Source organism: Meriones unguiculatus, chromosome 7, assembly GCF_030254825.1.
Source record: "Meriones unguiculatus strain TT.TT164.6M chromosome 7, Bangor_MerUng_6.1, whole genome shotgun sequence".
Taxonomy (NCBI): Eukaryota; Metazoa; Chordata; class Mammalia; order Rodentia; family Muridae; genus Meriones; species Meriones unguiculatus.
Genome location: NC_083355.1, coordinates 94,058,854 through 94,083,768, shown reverse-complemented (window position 1 = coordinate 94,083,768; position 24,915 = coordinate 94,058,854). Strand labels below are relative to the sequence as shown.

At 43.5% G+C, this 24,915-nt stretch overlaps 1 protein-coding gene across 1 annotated transcript; it reads left to right on the top strand.

The window, feature by feature from the left end:
* The first annotated feature begins 1,876 nt into the window (after window positions 1-1,876).
* On the top strand, window positions 1,877-24,556 carry Noxred1 (NADP dependent oxidoreductase domain containing 1). Its single transcript, XM_060387922.1, is given in 7 exon segments — window positions 1,877-2,893; window positions 5,283-5,331; window positions 9,530-9,653; window positions 11,502-11,682; window positions 12,160-12,308; window positions 13,061-13,283; window positions 24,252-24,556. Coding segments are annotated over 7 exon segments (1,071 nt in total). The 5' UTR covers window positions 1,877-2,714; the 3' UTR covers window positions 24,418-24,556.
* The last annotated feature ends 359 nt before the right edge of the window (window positions 24,557-24,915 follow it).

Below are 24,915 nucleotides of genomic sequence, written 5' to 3'. Positions count from 1 at the left end.
GGGTGAGGTGGTAGGAAAACAGGTGATACACACTGTGCCCAGCCTGCTCTAGTCCAACACTGTACTTCTTAGCCGGAGGCAGTTTGGGTTGCAGGAAACATTTGGCAATGTCTGAAGGCACTTTTTATTGCCAAACTTGGGAGTATGTTGGTAAATACCCTGTTATGCACAGTACAAGCCTCCACGGGAAGAATTACTGTGCCTAAAACTTTAGTAACAGCAGTGTTTAACCTGCTTTGGGGCTGGAGAGATGGTTCTGGGTAGTGCTTGCCACCAAGTTTCAAGAGTTTGATCTTGAGGCCCCACATGGTAGAAGGCTAGAACTGACTCCCGTATGTTTTCTTTTGACCTTCAAATGTTCAGAGTACACGTGTGTGCATATACATGTTAAAGAAATCTGCTTTAAAGGGATCAGGTTGCACCCTGTGCAGTTTATAGTCATCTGTATTCTAGGTGGCCTCATGCTTTGCTACTTCCCTGAGAATCTGTTGTCACTCGCTGAAGTGGGTTTAATTTTCTAGCAGGTCCGACTTCGGTAGAGAAGCAGAAGCACTAGGGGTGCACAGAGTTTTTATCCAACCTCCCCATACACTTGGTTACAAGGGATTTGACCTCAGCCAAGATGGTGGCTAAAGGTCTGTATAAAGTGGTTCCTTTTGGGTCTGATGATGGACTTTGTGTGAAGGAGAGACGACAGCTCTAAAGGGAGGGGCGGCACACCAAAAGTCTAGAATGGAGAGTTACTATCTTAGGGTTACCGTTGCTGTGATGAAACACTATGACCAAAGCAAGTTGGGAAGGAAAGGGTTTATTTAGCTTACACTTCCATATGACTGTTCATCAAGGAAGTCAGTCAGGGCGGGACTCAAAACGGCAGGAACGGATGCAGAGGCCGTGGAGGGGCACAGCTCACTCACTGGCTTGCTCAGCCTGCTTGTAGAGCCCAGAACCATCAACCCAGGAATGGCACCACCCACAATGGGCGGAACTATCCCCATCAATCACTAAGTAAGAAAATACCTTGGCAGGTGTGGTAGCACACTTGTAATCCCAGCACTCCAGAGTCAGTCAGATCTCTGAGTTTGAAGCCAGCCTAGTCTACAAAGCAAGTCCAGGACAGACCAGGGCTACACAGAGAAACCCTGTCTCAAAAAAACAAAAGATAACAAGAGAAAATGCCTTACAGCTGGATCTTTTGGTTCCCTCCTTTCAGATAACTACAGCTTTTGACAAATTGGCAGAAAGCCAGCCAGCCTGGTCTACAAAATCCAGGACATCTAAGGCTACACAGAGAAATCCTGTCTCGAAAAAAAAAAAAATTTTTATTTTACATGAATTTCACCTCGATTTTTTTAACCTAATGAGACTTAGAGACTGAGTAGTTTTAAACTCTGACTTCAGCCTTGATTGCTACAAGATTGTTTATTCAACAACAACAAAAAAAAAAGTGTTGTGTACTAAGGGATAGAATAGCAGTGCAAAGCTTTGGATTCAGCCCTCAACACAGCAAGTTTCCTTTGCAGAATGTTATGATACATCCCTGTAGTCTCAGCTTCGTAAGACATAGAATCATATTTAATCATATTTAATGAGTCACTGCAAAGAAAGGGGCTAAGATTATTGTCCAGCATGCACAGGTCCTGGTTCAATCCTAGATACTAGGGAGAAAAAAGAAATAGCTGGGTTTGTTTTGTTTTGTTTTGTTTTTTTCTGTTTTTGTGTGTGTGTGTGTGTGAGAGAGAGAACAACTTTATGAAGGATTCTTTTTCTACCTTTAGGTGGATTTAGGAAATTGAACTGAGGTCACCAGGCCTGCATGGCTAGCACCTTTGTGCTTGCATCTCCACTTAGCATCTCATGGGTTTTTAAAGTCATACTAAGATCTATATGATACTCCAATCTGAAAGAGAATATTGACATCCAAAATCTTCGGTTGGGAAAAACAAGTCCCATGCTGGCTTGGTTTAGCATTCCGACAAGTAGTGAAAGGAACTGTGTCCTCCTGGCATGCAGGCCAGGGAAGTTTGTAGGTGTGTCTTGCCCCTTTAAGACCAGAGGCTAGAATGAACTGGTTGCTAATGAGTCATAATGATAACTCTCTCAGGTGGCTCACCATCCACATGCAGTTTTTATCTGACCAAGCCAGTTCGGAGGAATTGGACTTCTCTCTGTTCATTGGTGAGAGTTGGGGTTGTAACTCTCTAGGCTTATTTTCTAAGATCAAAGTGCCCATGCTCTAGATAAAGGATCGGTGCTCCTCAGTTTAGGCTCTTTTCTACCCTACAGGGCACACAGAGTTTACTGAGAGTGGAGATTTTCTTTGAAATGAGGTCCTGTGTGATCAGCAATATTTCTGAAGCCCAAGGAATGAATAGAAGGGGAAAACCCTTCTCGGCTGAGAACACCTCTGAACCCTGCTGCTCTTGTAACTCCTGCTGAAAAATACACCTGTAGCCAGTGTGACTCACTATGACTGTGGACTCCTTTTCAGGTTTCAGGAATCCAGGATAGCAATTAGGAAGCCCCAGAAACCCCACTCAGACAGAGATGCTAACCTCCAAGTTCAGAATCTGGAAGGAGAGTGGTGCAGAAGCCCACACCGTGACCTCGTCCCACACACCTTCATATTTACGCCCCTCTGCCTGAGGCCCGTTCTCCAGGGCGGGGAGTCATCTTGATTGGTGTCTGTCACTGCAGGCGATGGTACTTTGGACATGAATATACTAGATGACCTTGAGTTCCTCAAGTTTGAATATGGGATTCCAGAGGAGGAGCGGTACTGGCTGTACTTGAAGGGACGGCACCGGGGACTGATGACCAAGGGCTGTGCCCATGCAGCCTTCTTTTGCAAACTGCTCTGCACTTTGAGGTAAGCTAGTTGAGGAAGACACAAGCATCACTGCTGGGAATCCAAGGGATGTGTGCTTTTTATATTGGAGATTTAAATCTGGTGAGAGAATTGTTTTTCTATACTTTCCAGTCCATATTCAACAACTTGTGGTCTGTCATGACCAGCAAAATTCATACAGGGGTGTCTTGTATTTACATAGTAAAGCCTGGACTAGTAGTGATTTTTATTCAGAGGGCAAGGTGATTTATTTCATTCATTTATTCATGCATTTACTCACTCATGCTACCAGCTTGCCTTTCACAGAATAAATGACTAGCCATTATTTGCCTGTTGCTTCAAACAGAGGCAGTTGTTTCTTCTAAGACTGACCTGATAGTGGGGGACAGGAAAGCCACTTTGGACTTTGGGGTCTCTACAGCCAGATAACTTGCTTGAAACCAAGAATACTGGACCAGGTGGTGGTGCGGGCCTTTAATCCTGGCACTAGGGAGGCAGAGGCAGGTAGGTCTCTGAATTCCATGCTAGCCTGGTCTGCAGAGTAAGTTCCAAAGCCTCTAGGACTACACAGGAAAACCCTGTCTCAAAAAACAAAACAGAAAGAAAGAAAGAAAGAAAGAAAGAAAGAAAGAAAGAAAGAAAGAAAGAAAGAAAGAAAGAAAGAAAGAAAGAAAGAAAGAAAGAGAGAGAGAAAGAAAGAGAGAAAGAAGAAGAAAAAAGAAAAGAAAAGAAAAGAAAAGAAAAGAAAAGAAAAGAAAAGAAAAGAAAAGAAAAGAAATATCAGGTCACCTTAGTCCATTTTCTGGTGCAGACAACCTAAATTATTGGAAAGAGGAATAATGCAAAACAAGCTACAGACTCAGTAGGAATCTATCCCATGCAATGTCTTTATTCCATTCGTGAATCAGTCACCCCTCAGAGGTTCTATTCCCCAGTATTGTTACAGGGACAATCAATTTTAATGAGTTTGAAGGAGGATACATAGCATATCTCTATGGACTAGAAAAAATGTTTGCAAAATGAAGGAAGTTAAGCAGAAAAATAACATGTAGGATAGATCAGCCATAGGGGGAAAAGTTAAACAAAAAGCTGGGTTTTTAAAAGCATCAACAAGAGGCTGGAGAGATGACTCAGTGGTTAAGAGCACACTGGCTGCTTTTCCAGAGGGTCTGAGTTCAATTTCTAGCACCCACATGGTAGCTCACAACCGTCTATAATGGGATCTGATGCCCTCTTCTGTCATGCAGGTGTACATGCAGATAAAGCACTTACATACATAAGCAAATAAATCTTAAATAAACAGATAGCTAGATAAATGAGTAAACAAAAACAACAACCCTTATCTAAACTAAGGAATAAAGAATGGAGTAATAGACACAGAAGAGGAGCTATGACAGCCAATGGTGCAGGAAAGGAGGATTGTCAAGAAACTGGAAAATATCCATGCAGTGGAAAACCTTAGAACCTGTAAAGACTAACCATGACGGCCAAAAATATGAACCAGAAAGGACATAGAACTGCTAATCAGAACCTCTCAACCAAGGAAGTCCCAGACCAGATAGTTTAAAGCTTGAAGAGTTAGCAATCTTGGCCCAGGGAGATGATTCAGCAGATGAAGCACTGACAGGCAAAGTTGGGAATCTCAGTTCAGATCTTCGGCACCCAAGTAAATGTGAAAATCCACCTATGCCTGGAAGCCTTATCTCATCTTTCTAGAGGTGAAGGTAGTATGGTGAGTTGAATGAAAATGAACCCAGTGGTCTCACAGGGAGCAACACTATTAGGAAATGTGGCCTTGTTGGAGTATGTGTGGCTTTGTTGGAGGAAGTGTGCCATTGGGGGCAGACTTTGAGGTCTCAGAGGCTCAAGCCAAGCCCAGTATGGCATTCTCTTTCTGCTGTCTGCCCATCTGGATATAGAACTCTCAGCTGCCTCTCCAGAATGTCCGCCTGCATACTGCCATGCTTTCCAACATGAACATAATGGACTAAACCTCTGAACTGTAAGCCAGCCCCAACTAAAACGTCTTTCTTTATCAGAGTCGCTGTGGTCATGGTGTCTCTTCCCAGCAATAGAAACCCTGATACAGATCATAAGATGGCTAAGCTGACCACCTAAATCATGGACTCTGGGATCACTCAGAGGTCTTACCTAATTAAGGTGAAGGTCAGTCAAGGAAGATAACCTTGGTGCACACACAAGCATATGGATACCAGCCCACACACAGAACTATACGTGCAGCACACATGAAAAAATTAATCCCTTTCAAACTCTAGCAAAAAAGTAGAAGAGAGAACATTTAAATTGATTTTAGAGGAAGCTGATGATACTTCGAGAAAGCTACCAATCAGTGTCCACTGCTGGCGAGTACTAATGTGAAAATGCTCAACAAAATGTTAGCTAGCTGAGCTCAACATTACATTGAAAAGATTAGGTATCGCCGTGCAGCGGCTGTGCACACCTTCAATACCAGCACTCCGGAGGCAGAAGCAGGTGAATCTCTGAATTCCAGGCCAGAGGGAGTTCCAGGACAACCAGGGCTACACAGTGAAACCCTGTCTTGAAAAACAAAAACAACAAAAAGATTATGTACCATTAACAAGTGGAATTTATTCTTGGAGTGCAAGGATGCCTCAACATGCAAAATCCGTGTGTAATGCATTGGTATACGGAAGGTTTTTGTTCTCAATGATGACTTTATAGGTGAAGACAAAAGACTAGGAAGCAAAGCCTCATTCGGAAGAGGAAGCGCTTGAGAAAGTGAAAGTGTGAGCAACCTCGCGGGAGGGCCACACAGATCCCTTGGCTTGTCGTTCTTTATGAACTTAGGTGTTGACAAGAGGGGACTGTTTAGTGGGAATCATTTGACTAGCTCCACCTTTTATGATGCTTAAGTTGTATAACCTTTCCTCGGGCATGCTGCTGGGCCTCCCAGTTTATCATTGTCGTTATCTATAACATACACATGATGGCTAATCTTGGTTGTCAGTTTTGACTATCTCTGGAGTTACCTGAAAGCCTAGTTGCCGGGCCCTCCTGGGATCTTAAGCAAGCGCTTTGAAGCGGGAAGACCCATCCTACACTGAGGCCACACCTGGCGGCAGTGCTCAAACGAGAACTCGGAAGAAGGAAACTTGGCTTTTTGTCGGCTTGCCCTCACTCTCCTTCTCAAGTTTGTTTATCTGAGTGCGGAGGCCAGTATCCAAATCCAACTTCTTCGGGATTCCACCGCACACGGACCAGCGGCTCGGCGGGAATCCTCTCCAGGGCCTGATTTGGATTGTGGAGATACCTAGCCTCAAGGACCGGATAGCTATTGAGCTCTTAGCCTTTCTGTTGAGAGACAGCCACTGGTGGACCGCCAAGACCACGCTCTGTAAGCCAGTTTAGTAAGCCACACACACACAATCCATATTAGTGATCTGAAGCTATAGGACCTACGACGTGTGTTAGTTTTCCTTTAACTTACCCTTGTTGGTTGAGTACCAGCGGTGGAAGCTTGTGTACCGGTCAGGCCCCAAGTGAGCTTATTAGGGAATTGCGCATGTGCATGAGTTTGGGCGTTAATGGTAATTTTAAAAATCCGGAAGAACATCCATCAGGGAGTTGAAGCCTCTTTTCTATTTAGATGAGACAGAGAGCGGTTTGCCCTCATTTTGTGTGAAATAAAGAGGAGATAGTTTAACGGGGGAGTTAGTCACAGTCTCTGGTTTCCGACTTTCTGCCTAGAGACCTTTTTGCAGCACCACATGAACCGAAGGAAAAACAAAAGTCACATGATTTCAGTCGATGCAGACAAAGTAGCTGACAAAAGTCAGCAGTATGCCAGGATGACAACACTTAAAACCTGGAGGGAAATTACGTCAGTATCCTAAAGGCTGATAAAAGTGCAAGGTAACATATTTAAAGCTGAAAGCTCCTCCCCCAAGACCAGAAGCAAGGCAAGGACTCCCACTTGCACCACTTCTATTCACTATAGTTCTGGAACTTATAACTGATACAGTTAGGTTTAAAAATAAAAGTTGGACAGTGGTAGTACACACCTTTAACCCCAGCACTCAGGAGGCAGAGGCAAGTGGATTTCTGTAAGTTCCAGGACAGCCTGAGTGACAGAATGAGTTCCAGGATAGCCAGGGCTCCGCAGAGAATCTTGTCTTGAAAGACAAAGCAACATGCATGGTTCTTAGTTGGACTATCAGTCTCCAGCTAAGCCTGGGCCCAGGTATTTTGGCTCTGTTGTTCTCCTCATGGAGTCCCTGTCCCCTCCAGGTCTTTCTATCTCCCTCTTCTTCTACAAGGATTCTGACACTCTGCCCAAAGTTTGGCTATGAGTCTCAGGATCTCCTTCAATACCCTGGAAGTTAGAGTCTTTCGGAGGTCCTCTGTGGAAGGCTCCTGTCCTATTCCTTGTCTTCTCCTACTTCTGATGTCTATCCTGCTTACCCTTCTGAATGAGGATCAAGCATCTTCCCTAGGGTCCTCCTTGTTGTTTGGCTTCTTTAGGGCTATGGATTTTAGTATGTTTATCCTATATTATATGGCTAATATCCACTTAGGAGCGAGCACTGAGGATCTAGACCCCTGTTCAAAGCGAGCCCATTGGCTGCCCAGTTTCCAAGTGGGTTTTCTAGTAAGAGGTACAGGTGCTGTCTCTTGACATGAACTCAGTGACTGGCTCTTTCATCTCCTCCTCCTGGGGGGTACAGCCAGGCCAGGCCACAGAGAAAGATGATACAACCAGCCTTGATGAGACCTGATAAGCTAGGGTTAGAGGGAAGGGGAAGAGGTCCTCTCCTATCAGGGGACTAGGGAAAGGGCATAGGGGGAGACGAGGGAGGGTGGGTGGGACTGGGAGGAGATGAGGGAGAGGGCTGCAGCAGGGATACAAAGTGAATAAATTATAACAAATAAAATTAAATTTAAAAAGAAAATTAAAACAACAGCAACAGCAAAATTCAGTATATACAAAGACCCCCTGCAACTCAGCAATAAACTCGATAACCTGATTCTTAACCTAAGACTTCTTCCAAGGATGTATAGAAATAGCCAACAGGTCTATGAAAGGATGTTCAACATTGACAGCCACTAGGAAAATGCGTATGACAACTACAAGGAGATGTTTCTTCATACCTGTTGTCAACTTGACATGACCGAGAATCAACTAGATTACTTAGGTTAGGTCAATTGTGGTGGAAAGATCAAACTCAACTGCGAGTGGTGCCATTCCATGGGCTGGATCGTGGGTTGAGTTAAAAGGTGAAAGTGAGGCATGCACTAGCATTCGTCATGCTGGTCACTGACTGCAGACACAATGTGGCCATCTCTGCAAGTTCCTGGCTCCATTAAGTTTCTTACCACGATGGACTATACCCCCAACTATGAGAAAATAAATAAATAAACCCTTGTGGTGGCTCATATGTTTGAATACTTGGTCTCCAGTTGGTAGAACTATCTGAGAGGGATTAGGAGGTGTGTCCTTATTGGAGAAGATGTTTCTCTCTCTGCCTCTTAGCTGCTACTAGGCCAGTGCCTCCTTGCCTACTGATGCCATGCTCCCCACCATGACAACATTGGACTCTAACCCTCTGAAACCATGAGCCTCAAATTAAATCATTTCTTTTTATAACATGCCTTAGTCGAGGCATTTTGCCATGGCAATAAAAAAGTAGCTAAGTCAACCCTTAAGATATTTTCATTAGGTATCACAGCAACGAGACAAACTGTTAATACAATGGATAAACAAACTGTGTGATATATATCAAGCCTGGTGGCTCACACCTGTAATCTCAGCACTCAGAAAGCAGAGGCAGGGAAATCAGAAATTTAGGGCCAGCCTAGGCTACATGAGACTCTACAAAACAAACTGTGTCTATATGCATACAAGGAAATATTGCTATTAGGCCTCAAGAAGGAAATTTGATAAGCTAGGAATTGGATGAAGCTTGAGGACATGATCCTAAGTGCAAAATGAAAACGCTGCATGATTCCGCTTACATGGTGTAAGCTAAAGTAGTCAGAAAACAAACAGTAAAATGATAACTGCCAGATGTGGAGAAGGAAATGAGCTGTTCAGGAATATAAAGTTCCTGTTTTGCAAGGATGCAAAGGGACTAGATATCTGTTTCACAACAATATGCATAGACCCAAACATACTGTATATTAGGACAGTGATGATACATTTAGTTGACAGCTCTCTGCCCAGAAAATAGACCAGAAAGCTAAGAGAACTGGTCCACAGTAGGCTGTAATCACCATGTGGTGTTTAACATAGTGATGTTTAAGGTTAATGAAATATGAGCTATACAGACCTCATGTTTCAGGACTTAGGAAAATGCAAGAAACATAAAACAAAACAAAAAATATTTTCACTGATAAAATATTTTCACTCAGTTTCAGTCCCTTGGAAAAGGGACGTGCTTTTTCATGACGAAGGTTTTATTTCCTAGTAAGGCTGTATAAATGGCCAACAGTCGAAATGCCTTGTTTTTGAAGTATTACTTTGCCCTCAGGCTTCCACATGGAAAAAAACCCCTAAAGAGCCTTAACTACTGCTGGGGAAAACTATAGCATATGCATCTATTTATGTGTATATGTTCATTCTCCAGGGAATTATTGCACGGGAGTTCAGGCACAGTAGATTCCCGGTCTGCAACCTCTGATGCTGCCAGTGCTGAGGATCAGAAGATAAAGGTGGGCATCATTGGAGGTGGCCACCTTGGAAAGCAGCTGGCTTACGTACTGCTGAGACGTGTCCCCATCCCTGCTGAGAACCTGTGGATCTCCACACGGAGGCCAGAGTCCCTGGGTGAGGAGCAGGGAGTATCAGGACAGTAGCTGTGGTGCTGGGTAGCCTTATCAAAGCTATCTTGAGAGGTTCCCTTTAAAGCAGGGATTCTTTCGACTTTAACCTTGCGATTCATGACAGCAGCAAAATTACAGTTGTGAAGTAGCGACAAAATAATTGTATGGTTGGGGGCCACCCCAACATGAGGAACTGTATTAAAGGGTTGTGGCTTTAGGAAGGTTGAGAACTGCTGATCTAGAGAGAAATATGGGCGGCATGGGTATTATGTGCTTATCAAAACTGTTCAGACTGTACACTCTGTGTGGTAATGCATGTAAATTAGACTATAATAAAATGCAAAATAACAGTGCAAAGCAGTATGCATATTGTAGAAAAATGACCTTTTTAAGGAGGAATAATCACCCATGTTAATCTTATGTAGTCTTTGTTTCCTCTTCTCTTCCTCTTCTTTTTCTTGAAGTATATCAGAAATTGATACTGTACCTAATTGTATCCTTTCTTTCCTTTCTTCCTTCCTTTTTTCCTTTTTTTCTTCCTTCCTTCCTTCCTTCCTTCCTTCCTTCCTTCCTTTCTTCCTTCCTTCCTTGTTTGCTTTTTGTATCCTGGTGTTTTACTTGATGCATTGAAAGTGTGTTTTGTATCACTTAACAGATTTGTAAGCAGCATGCTTGTTATCAGCTTCTAAATCAAGGGCTCTCAACCCTCCATACAGCTCCTCATGTTGTGCTGGCCCCCAACCATACAATTATTTTTGTTGCTACTTCATAACTGTAATTGTGCTACTGTTCCGAGTCATAATGTAAACACACTGATATACAGGATATCCGATATGTGATCCCTATGAAAGGATTGTTCAACCGCTAAAAGGGTCACTACGCAAGGCTGGGAACTGCTGCTGCATGCACATCAAAGAATGATGCCGCCTGCTCTCGCGGCGCTGTCTGATGTATAACCACACACATCATGACGAGTAACCCAGCACCGCTTTTAACACTTTTGGTCACTGGGATGAGCACTTGCCTTTCCAATACCTTTCACATTCTGTTTTTTAGTAACACTTAAAGCACACCAGCTGGAAGTGTACATTTTAAATCCTTAAAATGTATTTGATGTATTTAATGTAATGTATTTAAATATGCATTTGAAAATTCATACTGCAGAAAGGATAATCAAATAGTAAGTGCCTGTGTGTTCAGTGAAGTTGTATGAGCTGATCACACACACACAGACTCCACATTTATGAATGTCTTACTATTGTTGTGTATACATTAACAAAAACTATTAAACCTTCCACAACTCCTCCCAGTTTCTGTTGCACATTCTCTCACCCTTCTAATTTTACCCACCAACTCAAGCCGGGGAGATATATAACTTTCAATGAGTCATATAACATCCCAGAGCCTCAGTTTGCTCATCTGTAGTACGGGAACCATCCTCACGGGTCTCAGAAGTTCCTTGTGAGAATCACCTTAAACAATACACGGAGAGCACTGTAGACGTTCTCTGGCAGGTGCTAACTCTTCAGTAACTGGAATTAGAATGCTTCTCAGAGATTTTGTTTTCTAGCTTACATTAAAAAAAAAGAAAAAAGAAAACGTCTAGCATTTGTTCTAAAACCAAGACAGAAGGACCCATGCTACAGGTGTGCGCTCCGCTGCAGTGGCGCCTGCTGCTGTCGCAAAGGGGAGGGGGTCTTCTGTGTGCTGCTCGGGGAAAGCCCGGGAACAGCTTCTGGTTTCTGTGGCAGTGTGACTAAGGTAGCCTACTGCAACACAGTGACCACCACCCTCTTCCCCACCGCTGATGTTCGGGTCAAACTCCTCTGCTTTGTGCCTTTCTCCCTGCCAGCTGAGCTCCAGAAACTAGGCGTCCGGTGCTCCTGTGACAACCCTTCTCTGGCCAGCTGGGCCAAAGTGTTGTTCCTCTGCTGCTTGCCGGCTCAGCTGCCCAATATCTGCCTAGAAATTCAAAACAAGCTCGAAAGGACCTGCCTGGTGTACAGCTTTGTATCCGCCATCCCACTCCCCAGGTATCTTATCAAAGATGAGAACAGAACCACAGCGAACCCTGCTGTTGGCTTCACTCCCCGAAGCCCGGGCCAGCTGGCTGATTCTATCTCCTCCAGGTTTTACACAAACAGCACTCAGGATCGGGCTGTGTTTCCCCAATCTAGAACATTAATGGCGTCTTGTCTCCCGCCACTCCTTTCCCATCCTGTGCGCTAATGAGAAAATACCAGACAACCTGAAAAGCTGCTGGAAGTACACGTCAGGCATTGTTTTTGTACTCTTGCGTCTAGTCAAGGGCTAGGCACGTGATACCGTCTAGTAAATATCAGGTGGATGGTTGAACAACCCAATTAATCCGTGCCCTCAGAATACTCCCAGGCCCACATCATGTTCCCTGAGCAGCGCCTTGCAGGGGAGGGAGCTGTTTGGCTTGCGCACGAAGGCAGTAGATGGGATAGCTGCTTATTCCCTGTACTCTCCGTCTTTGTGGCTTCCAGGTTGAAACTTCTACTGAACCACACCAATATACTGCGGCCCCACTATCAGTTCGAGGATTCGGACAACATCTGGGGACAGAATCAGAGCATGGCAGATGCTCTCAAGGATCCCGAAATTCTTCGGGCCACCTGTCCCTACTGTAATATTGGTAATGGCACAGCTGTGTGACTCTTTCTGACATTATTTTGACAATTACCTCCCATGACTGTGTGTGTGTGTGTGTGTGTGTATGTGTGTGTGTGTGTGTCTTAGGGGAGAGCACAAAGTAGGTACACTCTTAGCCATTTGAATTTGGTGTGCAAGGAGCTTGGTAGGCAAAAGGAACCTTTCTTAGGCAGAGCAGAGACGCCTAATTTTTGACTCCTTAGGTCTGGACTAGAAACAAGTAGGGGAAAGAGCTTATATGAACAAGAGAATGAGCTGGTGGTCCATACCTATAGCCGCAGCCTTGGAGAAGGGGAGATAGAGTCAGGCCTTCAAGACTGGCTAGAAAACCAGTTCGAACACAGCTAAAGCTACATGTGAATCTGTCTTGAAAAACAAAAACAAAATCAACCAAACAACACGAAGCCAAAAAACAGAACACAGTATCTGGGACAGAAAAGGGGGAGGGGACTCTCCTCTAATCTCTCAGCATTCTTTAGTTCCTCCCCGCTGTGGGCAGGTACCCTTGTGAGCATTTTCAGCCATTAGCAGTGCCCGCCTTCGGCCTATCTGCTCCCCTTTGGTGCCATCAACACATAATGTGTTGTAAAGAGCAAAAAAGAAAGTGTTTGTTCATCTCCTGTCATACTGACAGGGAAAGTAGGACAGAAGGTGTCTTGGCAGTCACACTCTGGGCTTCTTTTAGGTTCCCTGCAACGTGTTCCTGTAGATGCTCATTGTTACTTTTCTCCCTAGGGGGAGTAATCCTCAACATCAAATGGCTGGAGGCCGTGTTCTACGCAGTCATCAATGTCTGCACATCAATGAATGTGTTTCACTCGCAGGCGCTGCAGCTTCTCAACAAATTGTTCCTCTCTGTGCACTTAGAAAGCTGCAAGAAAGACATATCCTTGTGCCCCAAATTTCGTTTAATACATTTTATGAACAAAACCTACATCAGGAACTTGTTTCGTAAAAGGTAAGGCCCCAAACGTCTGATCTGTCCCACAATTTTGTCTTAACCTATGTTCGACACTTTTTTGTTTGTTTGTTTGTTTGTTTGTTTGTTGAGATAGGGTTTCTCTGTGTAGCACTGGCTATCCTGGAACTTGTTCTGGAGACCAGGCTGGCCTTGAACTCACACAGAACGGCCTGCCTCTGCCTCCCAAGTGCTGGGATTAAAGGCATGCACCACCGCTGGACAGCCTCTAAGGGATACTTTAAAAAAAACCTTTCTTTGTGAGGGGGCTTGTTGATAGCAGAGGGAAACCTGTAGAAGTCAGTGTTCTCTTTCAGTGTGTGGATTCTGAGACGAGACTTAGAATGTGGGCTTGGCAGCAAACCCCTTCACCCGCTGAGCCCTCTCTTCCGCCTCACACATGCTTCTCTTTCATCCTTTCCTGTTCCTCTCCGTGTCTCAGGGTTGGTTTGTTTGTTTGTTTTGTTGTTGTTTTGAGAGTCTCCCTATGCAGACCAGTCTGGCCTGCAGTCTGTGATCTTAGTGCCTCAGGCTTTCAAGTTCCAGCATTGCAAACATGCCTGACTGCATTGCCTGACCTGTGTTCTCTTTTTAAATTGGTACAAATAAATACACTTTCAAAACAAAACAAAACAAGAAAAAATTTCAACCAGTAAAAAACAACTACAGAAAGATCCAAAAGCTTCCCTGCCTTTTGAATACCATTTCATAGCTAGTTGGCTAACAGACTATGTCTTTGTCATTTTCTCTAGGCACCAACAGATATTTGTGTTGTGGTTAGATGGTAAGATGTACGAATATCTATTTCCAAAGTGTCAGAAGAAGCACAGGCGCATAATACCACCTTTGCTTTCTGCATCCGGCTAGGACTCTGTGTGGATGCGAGCATCGCCTCCTTCACTCAGGAACAGCAGCCGCGCAGGCAGCCTGTAGACATTGTTGTCATCAATCACATCTCACCCTGCTTTCCTCTGCCTCAGTTCTGCACAGTGGGTTTTGAGAACATCCATGCTCTGACTTTGAATGCTTGGACTGGTGTTTCTGCTGGGGAAATGTACTGAAGACTAGCTGAGCTGTAGGACACACACAGACACAAAACATAGCCACCAATGCCACATTCGAATGTCGTTTTTCTACAGCGTGGCGACAATCAAGTCAACCTTTCTGGTCTTTGCTTCTCCAATATGTAAAGTTCGCTGCTGTCATTACCAGTGACTTCTGTGTCTCTAGGCTCAGTGAGCATTCTGAGTTCCTCTGCTCGGTGGACTACTGGCCGTGCCATCATTCTTTTAAGTAATTCCTCTTGACTTTTGTGATCCCTGACATTCCTCCCCTTTCCTAGCTCTCCTGCTGTCCTCCCCTCAGATATGAGCCTACTGAGCCCTGTTTTCTTTTCATCTACCTTCGTTCCCGGGTGGTCTTTTCCGGTTTGGGAATTCAGGTTGCTGTTGTTACTCTGGGAGCCTATGACTACACATCGGTGCTGCGCACACACTCACGGCTAAGCGCACAGTCGCCATCCCCTCTGAAAGCTAACACGTGCGAGGGCAACCCTGTTTCCTGGCTTCTTATCCAACTTCCTCTGCTTCACCAGGGGCTTCAGGCACCTGAGACCCAGACATAATCACTGCTTCTAGTTCTTCTTCCCAGTAGATGATTCGGTTTGGGGATTTCCCTCACACCTTTGTTGTTTTGTATCCTGAATCTCTCTTAGTTAGTTAGTTAGTTAGTTAGCTAGCTAGTTAGTTAGTTAGTTAGTTAGGTTTTTTTTGTTTTGTTTTGTTTTTTGTTTGTTCTTTTTAAGACAGGGTTTCTCAGAATAGCCTTGGCTATCCTGGAGCTCCTGCTTTAGACCAGGCTGTCCTCGAACTCAGAAATCCGCTTGCCTCTGCCTCCCAAGTACTGGAAATAAAGGCGTGTGCCACCACTGCCTGGCTAGTTTCCTTTTTTATTTTAATGAATCATAGTCTATAATAGGTTCATGAGAAAAGCATACATTGGGAGTAATTTTGGAGATTTCATTATGTTTGGAAATATTTGTGCTCTTACCAAGAAATGGTTAAGTAGCAGATTGTAAGCTGAAAATCGTTTTCTTGTAGTGCTTTTGAGCTCTGTTCCATTGTGTTCAGCTTTTAGGCTGTCGGGAGCTATGGAAAAGCCATAAATACGAGCTTCTCTAACTCATCGTGTTCTTACATTTTTGGTTTTGGAGACAGTCTTGTCTAGTCCAGGCTGGCCTCAAGCTCACTATGTAACCCAGGCTGCTCTTGAGCTACTGATCCTTTTGGCCAAATCCCAGGTGCTGGGCCACTCTTGCTTTTTTTTTTTTTTTTTTTTCTTTTTTTAATTTTACAGTGTTTTGATACATTGCCTTACCTATATTGAAACTTGCTCTCTAGGCAAGGTTGGCCTTGAACTCACAGAAATTCTGCTTCTTGGGTACTGGTCTTAAAGCTGTATGTCGCCAGGCCTGACTCCATATCCTCATTCTTGAGTGGCAAGTACTTAACTGACTGAACCATTTCCCAAGCTCCCTGCCCCGTTACTTTTTAAAAATAATGTGAAACGTCACACACGTACAGAAGAAGTTCACGTTCTGTTTGTAAATCTACTGCTTTATGGGTTATTGTGAAGCAAAAGCCATGTCACCCCATGCTGGAGAAGCAGGGTGGTCAACTGGGCTTCATAGTCTGAGTTCTCCAGTCTTCTCTAATTATTTCTCTGCAGTTTCCCATTTTCCTCTATTGTCCCTGTTATTCTTTCCTTTTTTGACCTCTTGGGTGGGTCTTCCAATTTCATGTCTTCTGTTATTAACATCTTTGCCTTCTGCTTTCCTGGCTTCCTCTGCTTTCTTCAGTGCCTTGCTGCTGTTAGCATACTTTAGGAGAGCATTTTTATGTTTATGTTTGAGATTCTCTGAGTTTTCCTTTTGACAGCAGCCTGCTGTCATTTCCTTACATAATATTCTTGTTCTTTTGAGACTATAAACAGTTGTAGTGTTTTCTCCTCCCCATTGATTTACTTCTTCCAAATTGTTTAAAAAATTGTTTTTTAAAGTTTATTTTTCACATGCATGTTTGTTTTGCCTGTGTACATGTCTATGTACCGTGTGTGCACTCGTGGCGGCTTCAGGCATCACTACCACAACTTGACAGCAATCTTGACAGCGTCAGCAGGCGACCCCTGAGGCACCTCTCCAGCTCCCTACGCTGCTTCTCGGTCATGTGACTGCTATTGTTCAGTTTGGAACTCAGAGGCTTTCTTCTTGACAACTTGCTCATATTTAGGATCCTGACTGCTAAAATTTGTATTTGTCTAAGCGCTTGCATCTCTGTTCCTCCTAGCTGTCTCACCCCTTCTAGCACACAGCAATCACTGTTCTTTTTCCTGGAGCCATCTTGCTTGTTCTGAAAGGCCACATGGCTGGAGTCATGTATGTATGCCGGTTTTTCAGACTAGCTTATGTTTCTTCTATGCCTTTTGCATGACCTGCTGGCTTATTTTGCTTTCACACCTAACCATATTCCACTGCCTGTCTGTGCCACGCTTCATCTGTTTACCTACCGAATGACATCATGGTTGTTGTCTTAGATGCCGTGGTTGTCGTGAAGAGATACCATGACCGTGACAGCTCTTACAGAGGAAACATTTCATTGGAGCTGGCTTACAGCTCAGAGGGAGTTTGGTCCATTATTGTCATGGTGGGAAAGATGGAGGTGTGCGGGCAGCCATGGTGCTCAAGAGGCAGCTGAGAGTTCTACATCTGGATCCACGGGCAGCAGGAAGAGACAGAGAGCTACACTGGGCCTGGCTTGGGCTTCTGAAACCTCAGGCCCACCCCAGTGAGACACCTTCTCCAACCTGGTCACACCTCCCGATAAAGCCTAACCCCTATAGGCTTATGGGGGCCATTTTCATTCAAACCACCACAGTTGTTTTTAAGTTTTGATAATTCTGACTGAAACTGCTATAGACACTTAGGTGTAGGTGTTTGTAAGCAGCAAAATTTCCGCGTATCCTGTTTGTTTTGTTAAGTACAAGGCTTGGCTGTTGTTATCTGGTAGAGAATAGTTTTCTAGAATCTGGTAAAGTAGCTCCCAGCGTCTCCTCAGCATTCCCAGCAGCACAGTTCCTGTTGTTTCCTCAGCTGGTGCTGTCAGGGTTCTGGACTGTGGCAAATTCAGTAGGTGGGAAGTGCCATCTCCTTGCTGTAGATGGGTGGTGTCATTAAACTTTGCTTGTTGAAGACCTTTTCCTGTGCTTGCTTACAATCTGTGTTATCTTCTCTAATGACAAGTCTGCTAAGGTCTTTTTGTTTTTTTTTTTTTTTTTTTTTTTGAGACAGGGTTTCCCTGTGTAGCCTTGGCTGTCCTGGACTCACTTTGTAGACCAGGCTGGCCTCAAACTCACAGAGATCTGCCTGCCCCTGCCTCCACTAGTGCTGGGATTACAGGTGTATGCCACCACGCCTGGTGTCTGTTAAGGTATTTTGTCCATTTTTTTAAGTGTGTTCTTTATCTGCTTGTTCAGTTTTCAGGACTAGTTCTGTATTTTAGATAATAGTCTCTTATTGGAGATGTCTTTTTCAGATAGTTTCCAACTGTGATCTGCTTTTTTATTCTCTTGACAGTGTTTGTCATGGGGAAGACTTTGTTTGTTTAATTGAGACAGAATGTCTGTCTGTAACCATATTTCGTCCAGAACCCAGCAGGCTTAGGCTGGCCTCAAAAGCTGCAATGATCCACTTAGCTTTGCCTCCCCATGCTGGGATTATAGGCTTGTACAGAAGGTTTTCATTTTAATCAACAGTAGCTCACTTTTTCTTTCATGGATCCTGTCTTTCATGCTTGTGATGGGTAAGCTTGACTGTCAGCATGCTTGGTTGGGTTAAATAACTCTCAGGAGCACTTTTTCAGGTGTGTCTGGGAAGGTGTTTCCAGAGAGAATTCAATAAGGGAGATGCCAGTCTGAATGTGGGCAGTGCCATCAGATACACTGAAGGCCCCAGGAGAAAGCCGGGCTTATGAGAACGTAGGCATTTTCTCTCTGTGCTTCCTGTTGCAGGATATTTGATCCCATTGTGAACCCCAAAACTGTGAACTATAAAACCCTGTTTTGTGTGGTTGAGCCCTATTACATACCTTTAATCCAAGAACTTTTTATTGTAAACAGGTGATTATGGTGTGGTTCACCCAGCCCTAGCATACACTTTAATTCAAGAGCTTTCCATACACAGGATTTAATAAAGTTAACCCTAGGTCAAGAGGCAGAGCAAGAAACCAGCTAACAGGGATTAAAGAGTAGGGGGGACTTTAAATTGAAGGGCATTTATTTATTTATATTTTTACAATTTATTCACTTTATATCCCAATTGTAGCCCCCCCCCATCTTCTCCTGGTCTTACCCTCCCTTCTTATTCCCCCCTATCCATTTCCCCTAGTCCACTGAAAGGGGGAGACTTCCTCCCTTGCCATCTGCCCATAGCTTATCAAGTCTCATCAGGACTTCGTGGATCCTCTTCCTCTGTATTCTGGCAAGGCCACACTGCCAGGGGACAGTGTTCAAAGAGTAGGCAATGGAGATCATGTTAGAGACAGCCCCTGCTCTCCTTACTTGGGAACCCACATGGCGACTGAGCTGCCTATGGGCTACATCTGAGCAAGGGCATCTAGGTCCTCTCCATGCATGGTCCTTGGCTGGTGCATCAGTCTCTGCAGGGGCCCCTGGGCCATGATTTTTTTGGCTTTATAGTTCTCCTTGTGGAGCTCCTGTCCCCTCTGGGTCTTTCTATCCTCCCCTTCTTCCATAAGACTTCCTGCGCTCTGCCCAAAGTTTGGCTGTGAGTCTCTGCATCTGCTTTGATCCCCTGTAGGGTGGAGCCTTTTAGAGGACATCTATGGTAGGCTCGTGTCCTGTTCCCTCTCTTCCACCGCTTCTGGTCTCTAGCCTCTTTGCCTGTATCTTCCTTAGGTCTGTAGATTTTAGTATGGTTATCCTATATATTTTTTAAATTTAATTTAATTCTATTAACTATAGTTTATTCATTTTGTATCCCAGCTATAGCCCTTCCCCCCTCCCCTCTGAATCCCACCCTCCCTCTTCTTCTCCTATGCCCCTCCTCCAGTCCAATGATAGGGGAGGTCCTCCTCCCCTTCCATCTGACCACCCTAGACTATCAGGTCTCATCAGGACTGGTTTCTTTGTCTTCCTCTGTGGACTAGTAGGGCTGCTCCCCGCTCAGATGGAGGTGATCTAAGTTCATGTCAGAGATGGTCCCTGGTCCTATTATTGGGGAACCCTCTTGGATACTGAGCTGCCATGGGTTACTTCTGTGCAGGAGTTCTAGGTTATCTCCATTCGTGGTCCTTGTTTGGGATATCAGTCTCAGAAAAGACCCCTGTGCCCAGATTTTTTAGTTCTGTTGCTCCCCTTATGGAGCTCCTGGTTATCATATATTATATGGCTAATATCCACTTATAAGTGAGCACATACTATGCGTGTCTTTCTGGTTCTGGGTTGCCTCACTCAGGTATCTTTTCTAGTTCCATCTGTTTGCCTGAAAATTTCATCAGGGAAATGCAAATTAAAATGACCATGAGATTCTATCTTACACCCATCAGAATGGCTAAGATCAAAAGCTCAAGTGACAACACATGCTGGAGAGGATGTGGATGGAGGGTAACCATCCTCCACTCTTGGTGGGAATGCAAACTTCACAGCCACTTTGGAAATTAATCTGGCCCTTTCTCAAAAAATTGGGAATAGTGGTACTTCAAGATCCAGCTTTACCACTCTTGGGTATATACCTAAAAGATGTTCCACCATACAACAAGGACAATTGCTCAACTATGTTCATAGCAGCTTTATTCGTAATAGCCATCTTGCTTAGTCATCTTGCTGGCTCTCTTTTCTCCCTTTTCCTTTGTGTGTGTGTGTGTACATATGTGCATGCGTGCACGTGCCTGTGCCTGTGCATGTATGTGTGTGCATGTATGTGCGTGCACGCTGAGGCTGATGTCAGGAATTATCCTTGATTTCTATCTTTATTCATCGAGGCAGGGTTTCTTTATTTTTATTTCTTTATTTGAAGCAGTGTTTCTTAATCAAAGCTAGAGATCACTAGCCAGCTTGCTCTTGTACCCCTGCCTCTACTTTCAGAGACTAGAACTACAGCTATGCCGCCACACCCACCTAGAATCTGACTAAGTTCTGGGGGCCCAACTCCAGTCCTTACATTTTGGGAGCAAGTGCTTTAATCAATGATCCATCTTGCCAGACCTTTTTCTCCTTTAAGCTGGTAATGTCAGGCATTTGGTGACAGCAAATACCAAGTATAATCTCATGTTAAAATTTAAAAGCCACTGCAAGTTGGGTGTGGCAGCACACACTTTGTGTGTCAGCATCAGGAGACTGAGGCAAAAAAGGTGCAAGTTTGAGACAAGCTCCTCAATGACAGAACAAATTAATCAAACGAAAGTAGGTGGTCTCGATTTCCTCGTTATCTTTTAGTTTTGTCAGTTTTGTGTGTGTGTGTTTTGCATTTGAATCTGTGATACACTTTCCATTCACTATTGTGAAGGTCATCAGATCCACCTCTAGATTTGCTGCTTTTGTGTTAAGGTTCATTCGCTTGAGTGCACATTGTTGGACTGTACTCTCCTCTGAATGGCCTCTGCCCTTTGACCAAGAGGAATTAACTACAATTGCATGGGTCATTTCTACATTCTCTATTCTGTCTTGCTGATGCACTTGTCTGTTCTTGCAGTTTGATCACTCTAACATTATAATACATCTTAAACTGGACAGTGTCTGTCAATCCTCCAACTTCATTCTCTTTCCACAGAGTTGACTAACGTATGTGGCTTTCCATATCGAATTTATGGTTAATTTGTCAATATACAGTATCGTAACTTGCTAGGATTTTGAATGGGACTACATTGAATCTACAAATCAAGTTGAGAATTGACATCTTGACAGTTTTCTTATCCATAAAAATGAAATTTCTCTATGCTTATCTTGTTTAATATCTTTCATAAGTTATACTTTCCTCATTTAGATCTTATGCATATTCTGCCAGATTTATATAAAAGTATTTAAGTTTTAGGGCACCAATATAAATGGTTATTGTGCTTTAAGTGCCACGTTCTCCTTTGGTGCTTGTTGTTATGGTATGGGCATCTGTTCTCGCTAAATCCCACTTGAAATTTAATCCCCAAAGTCATATCTTTTTTTTTTTTTAAAGATTTATTTATTTATTATTTATACAGTGTTCTGCCTGCAGCCTAGAAGGGGGCACCAGATCTCACTATAGATGGTTATGAGTCACCCTGTGGTTGCTGGGAATTGAATTCTGGACCTTTGGAAGAACACCTAGTGTTCTTAACCTCTGAGCCATCTCTCCAGTCCCCAAAGTCATATCTTTTCTTCCTTTCCCTCTTCCTTCTCAAGACAGTCTTTCTGTGCAGCCTTAGCTGTCCTGGAACCTCCTCTGTAGAGCAGGCTGGCCTCAAACTCACAGAGATCCACTGTATCTGTCTCCTAAGTCAGTCTTACTGGTATTTGGAAGTGGGACCCTGATAGGTAAGAGGGACCTGGGCATGCTGGGTCTGCTTTTTCATGGGACACTATCCACTAGACTGTGGTCCCGCAGGAAGGCCCTCATCAGAGGCTGGGCATATGTTGGCACTAAACTGCTAGACTTCCAGGATCCATAACTGTGAGCTTAACAAACCTCAGTTTTTTATAATGAGTTACAGCATCATGAAATGATCCAAAGCACTGGCATATAGGAAGGAGATCGAGTTTTGTGCATTAATCTTATTACCAACAACCTTGCACTATACATTTACAACTAGTCCAGGTCAATTGCAGATAACACCACACCACTTCTCAGAAGTGTGTCTTATGATATCAACATAATTGGAATTCCTCCTTCATGTGTGCATGTATCATTGACATAATTCAGTTCACACAAATATATGATGTATATGCATACATATTTTTTTTTTGTTTTTTTCAAGACAGGTTTCTGCCAGGCAAGGTGGTACATGCCTATAATCCCAGCACCCTGGGAGGCAGAGGCAAGCAGCTCTCTGTGAAGTGGAGGCCAGCCTTATCTACAAAGCAAGTCCAGAGATAGCCAAGGCTACACAGAAAAACCCTGTCTCAAAAAACCAAAAGTAAGAAAGGACAGGGTTTCTCTGTGTAGCCAAGGCTATTCTAGAACTCTCTGTAGAACAGGCTGGCTTTGAGCTCACAGGGATCGACTTGCCTCTGCCTCCTGAGTGCTGGGCTTAAAGGTACGTCCCACAAAGCCCAGCTGTAATCTTAGCACTCAGGGAGGCAGAGGCAGGTGGATCTCTGTGAGTTCGAGGCCAGCCTGCTCTACAAAGCGGGTCCAGGACAGCCAAGGCTACACAGAAACCATGTCTCGCAACTGCCCCGCCCCCTAAAAAAGCAGTCACCACCACCACCCAGCACATGCATAAATAATTGAATACATTTTAAAAATGACTGTTCTCAAGTTTCCGAGTCTGATCTCAAACTCACTATGTAGCTGAAGATGGCTTTCTATTTCGGATCCCTGCTTCCACCTCTGAGGGCTGTGATTACAGGAATGTGCCAGCACACCAAGTTTATGTGATTTTGGGTATTAAAACTAGGGCTTCATCATGCTGAGCAAATGAGCAAACATTCCAGCCACTGAGCTACATTGCCAGCCCCATCACTGTTACTTTGAACAAATGGTTACGTTTGATTTCTGCAGAGGAAGGAAAACAAAGGTCTTAGTTCCTTTATCTTTAATGTTTTTCCTTTATGTGGATCCAAGTTCCTAACATTTGTTATTTTCCTTCATTCTAAAGAACTTTGAACACTCCTTGTAAGAAACCTTTTTTCCTACAAAATTCATAATTCTGGGGGATGGAGAGATGGCTCAGTGGTTAAGAGAACTTGCTGTTCTTGCGAGGACCTGGGTTCGGTTCCCAGCAGCCACAGGATGGCTCATCATCATTTGGACCAGGAAGTATGCTCCTCTCTTCTGACCTCAAGAAATGAATGTGTGCACATACACACATGCAAGCAAAACAAGTAAACCTCAAAAAGAGCCATGATTCTGAGTTTATGGTTTAAATATTTCATTCCATTGTCTTCCTGTTTGCATAGCTTCTGAGGAGTCACTTTCTTACCTCTGTAAGACTACTCTGTTGTGAAATAGTTCTCCTCTGGCTTCTCCCAGGATTTTTGTTGGCATTTATACTGCTTGCTTTTCTTAGCTTGCCACCTGGACCTCTAACTTTGTATATGATATTAATTTGGGGAAATTTTACAGTTATTTCAAGTGTTTTGTTCCTTTCTCTCTTCCCCTTCCAGTGTTATCTGTCTGTCTGTTAGTCTGTCTGCCTATCTATCTACCTACCTATCTATCTTTTTATCATCCAAATATAAATATATGTGTATGTGTGTGTGTGTGTGTGTAGCTATCAATCTATCTTTTTTTTAAGATTTATGTATTTATTATTTATACAGTATTCAGCCTGCATGTGTGCCCGAAGGCCAGAAGAGGGGGCACCAGATCTCATTACAGATGGTTGTGAGTTACCATGTGGTTGCTGGGAATTGAACTCAGGACCTTTGGAAGAACAGCCAGTGCTCTTAACCTCTTGAGCCATCTCTCCAGCCCCCTCAATCTATCTTATATGTATCTCATTTATATAAAACATTTATAAACTAAAACAGATATATAGGCATATATTACATAATTATAACACAAATATATATAAAACTTTTGTGTTCTGGTCTATATAGTTCAGTCTTTGCAGTTTTCCTTCTTCAGTTTTTGTGCTTAAGAATTTCTATAGTGATATAGTCAAGTTCAGAGCTTCTTCCTCAGTATGGTGTTTTACACTTAAGTTAAATGTATTAAACAGACTTGAAGAAAGTAATGCTATCTTTTTTTTTTCCACCTAGGCCTTTCCCCTGGTTTGATCTGATTGCTGTGCAACTCAAGGAAACTCCCTTTAGCCAGTACCTCTCAGCAACTCCTGTTCTGCAGGACCACCTTACTCTTATGTACTGTGACTCATTTGGCATCTCCCAAAATAAAGAAGAGGGTTCCACAGTTCTTCCACCCTAAGGATGTCAGGGCTGACAGAGAGCCATGGACTTTGAAGCTACACTAATGACTTGAGTGTAGAATAAAATATGAGGTTCTATATACGCCAATATACTTGGGTGTGTTTAGCTTTCAGAAACAGCTTAGTACATTGCTTCCCCCAAAAGCCTTTTTGACACTAGCTCTCTTCTAAATGCTAAATTCAAGCAGTTATGTCAAAATTAATCAAACATGACAGCTTCTTGACATTCAGTGGTAATATAAAGCTAGAAAATGATATGATTCTCCTACTTTTTTTTTTTTTTGGAGAGAGAAGCAAATGTTGGGTGAGCAATCTTAGTTGAATTAGGATTAATTCATGTTCGTCTTAGTTATATTGGACTCTTCTAGGATGGTTATTTAAAGCTATTCCCGTTGAAACCATTTAAATCCACAAAAGCCATAGAAATATTACTGGGAAAGATGGAGCTCACTGGTGGATTGCTTATTTAGGATGTGAAGAACTGTGTGTGTTCAGTC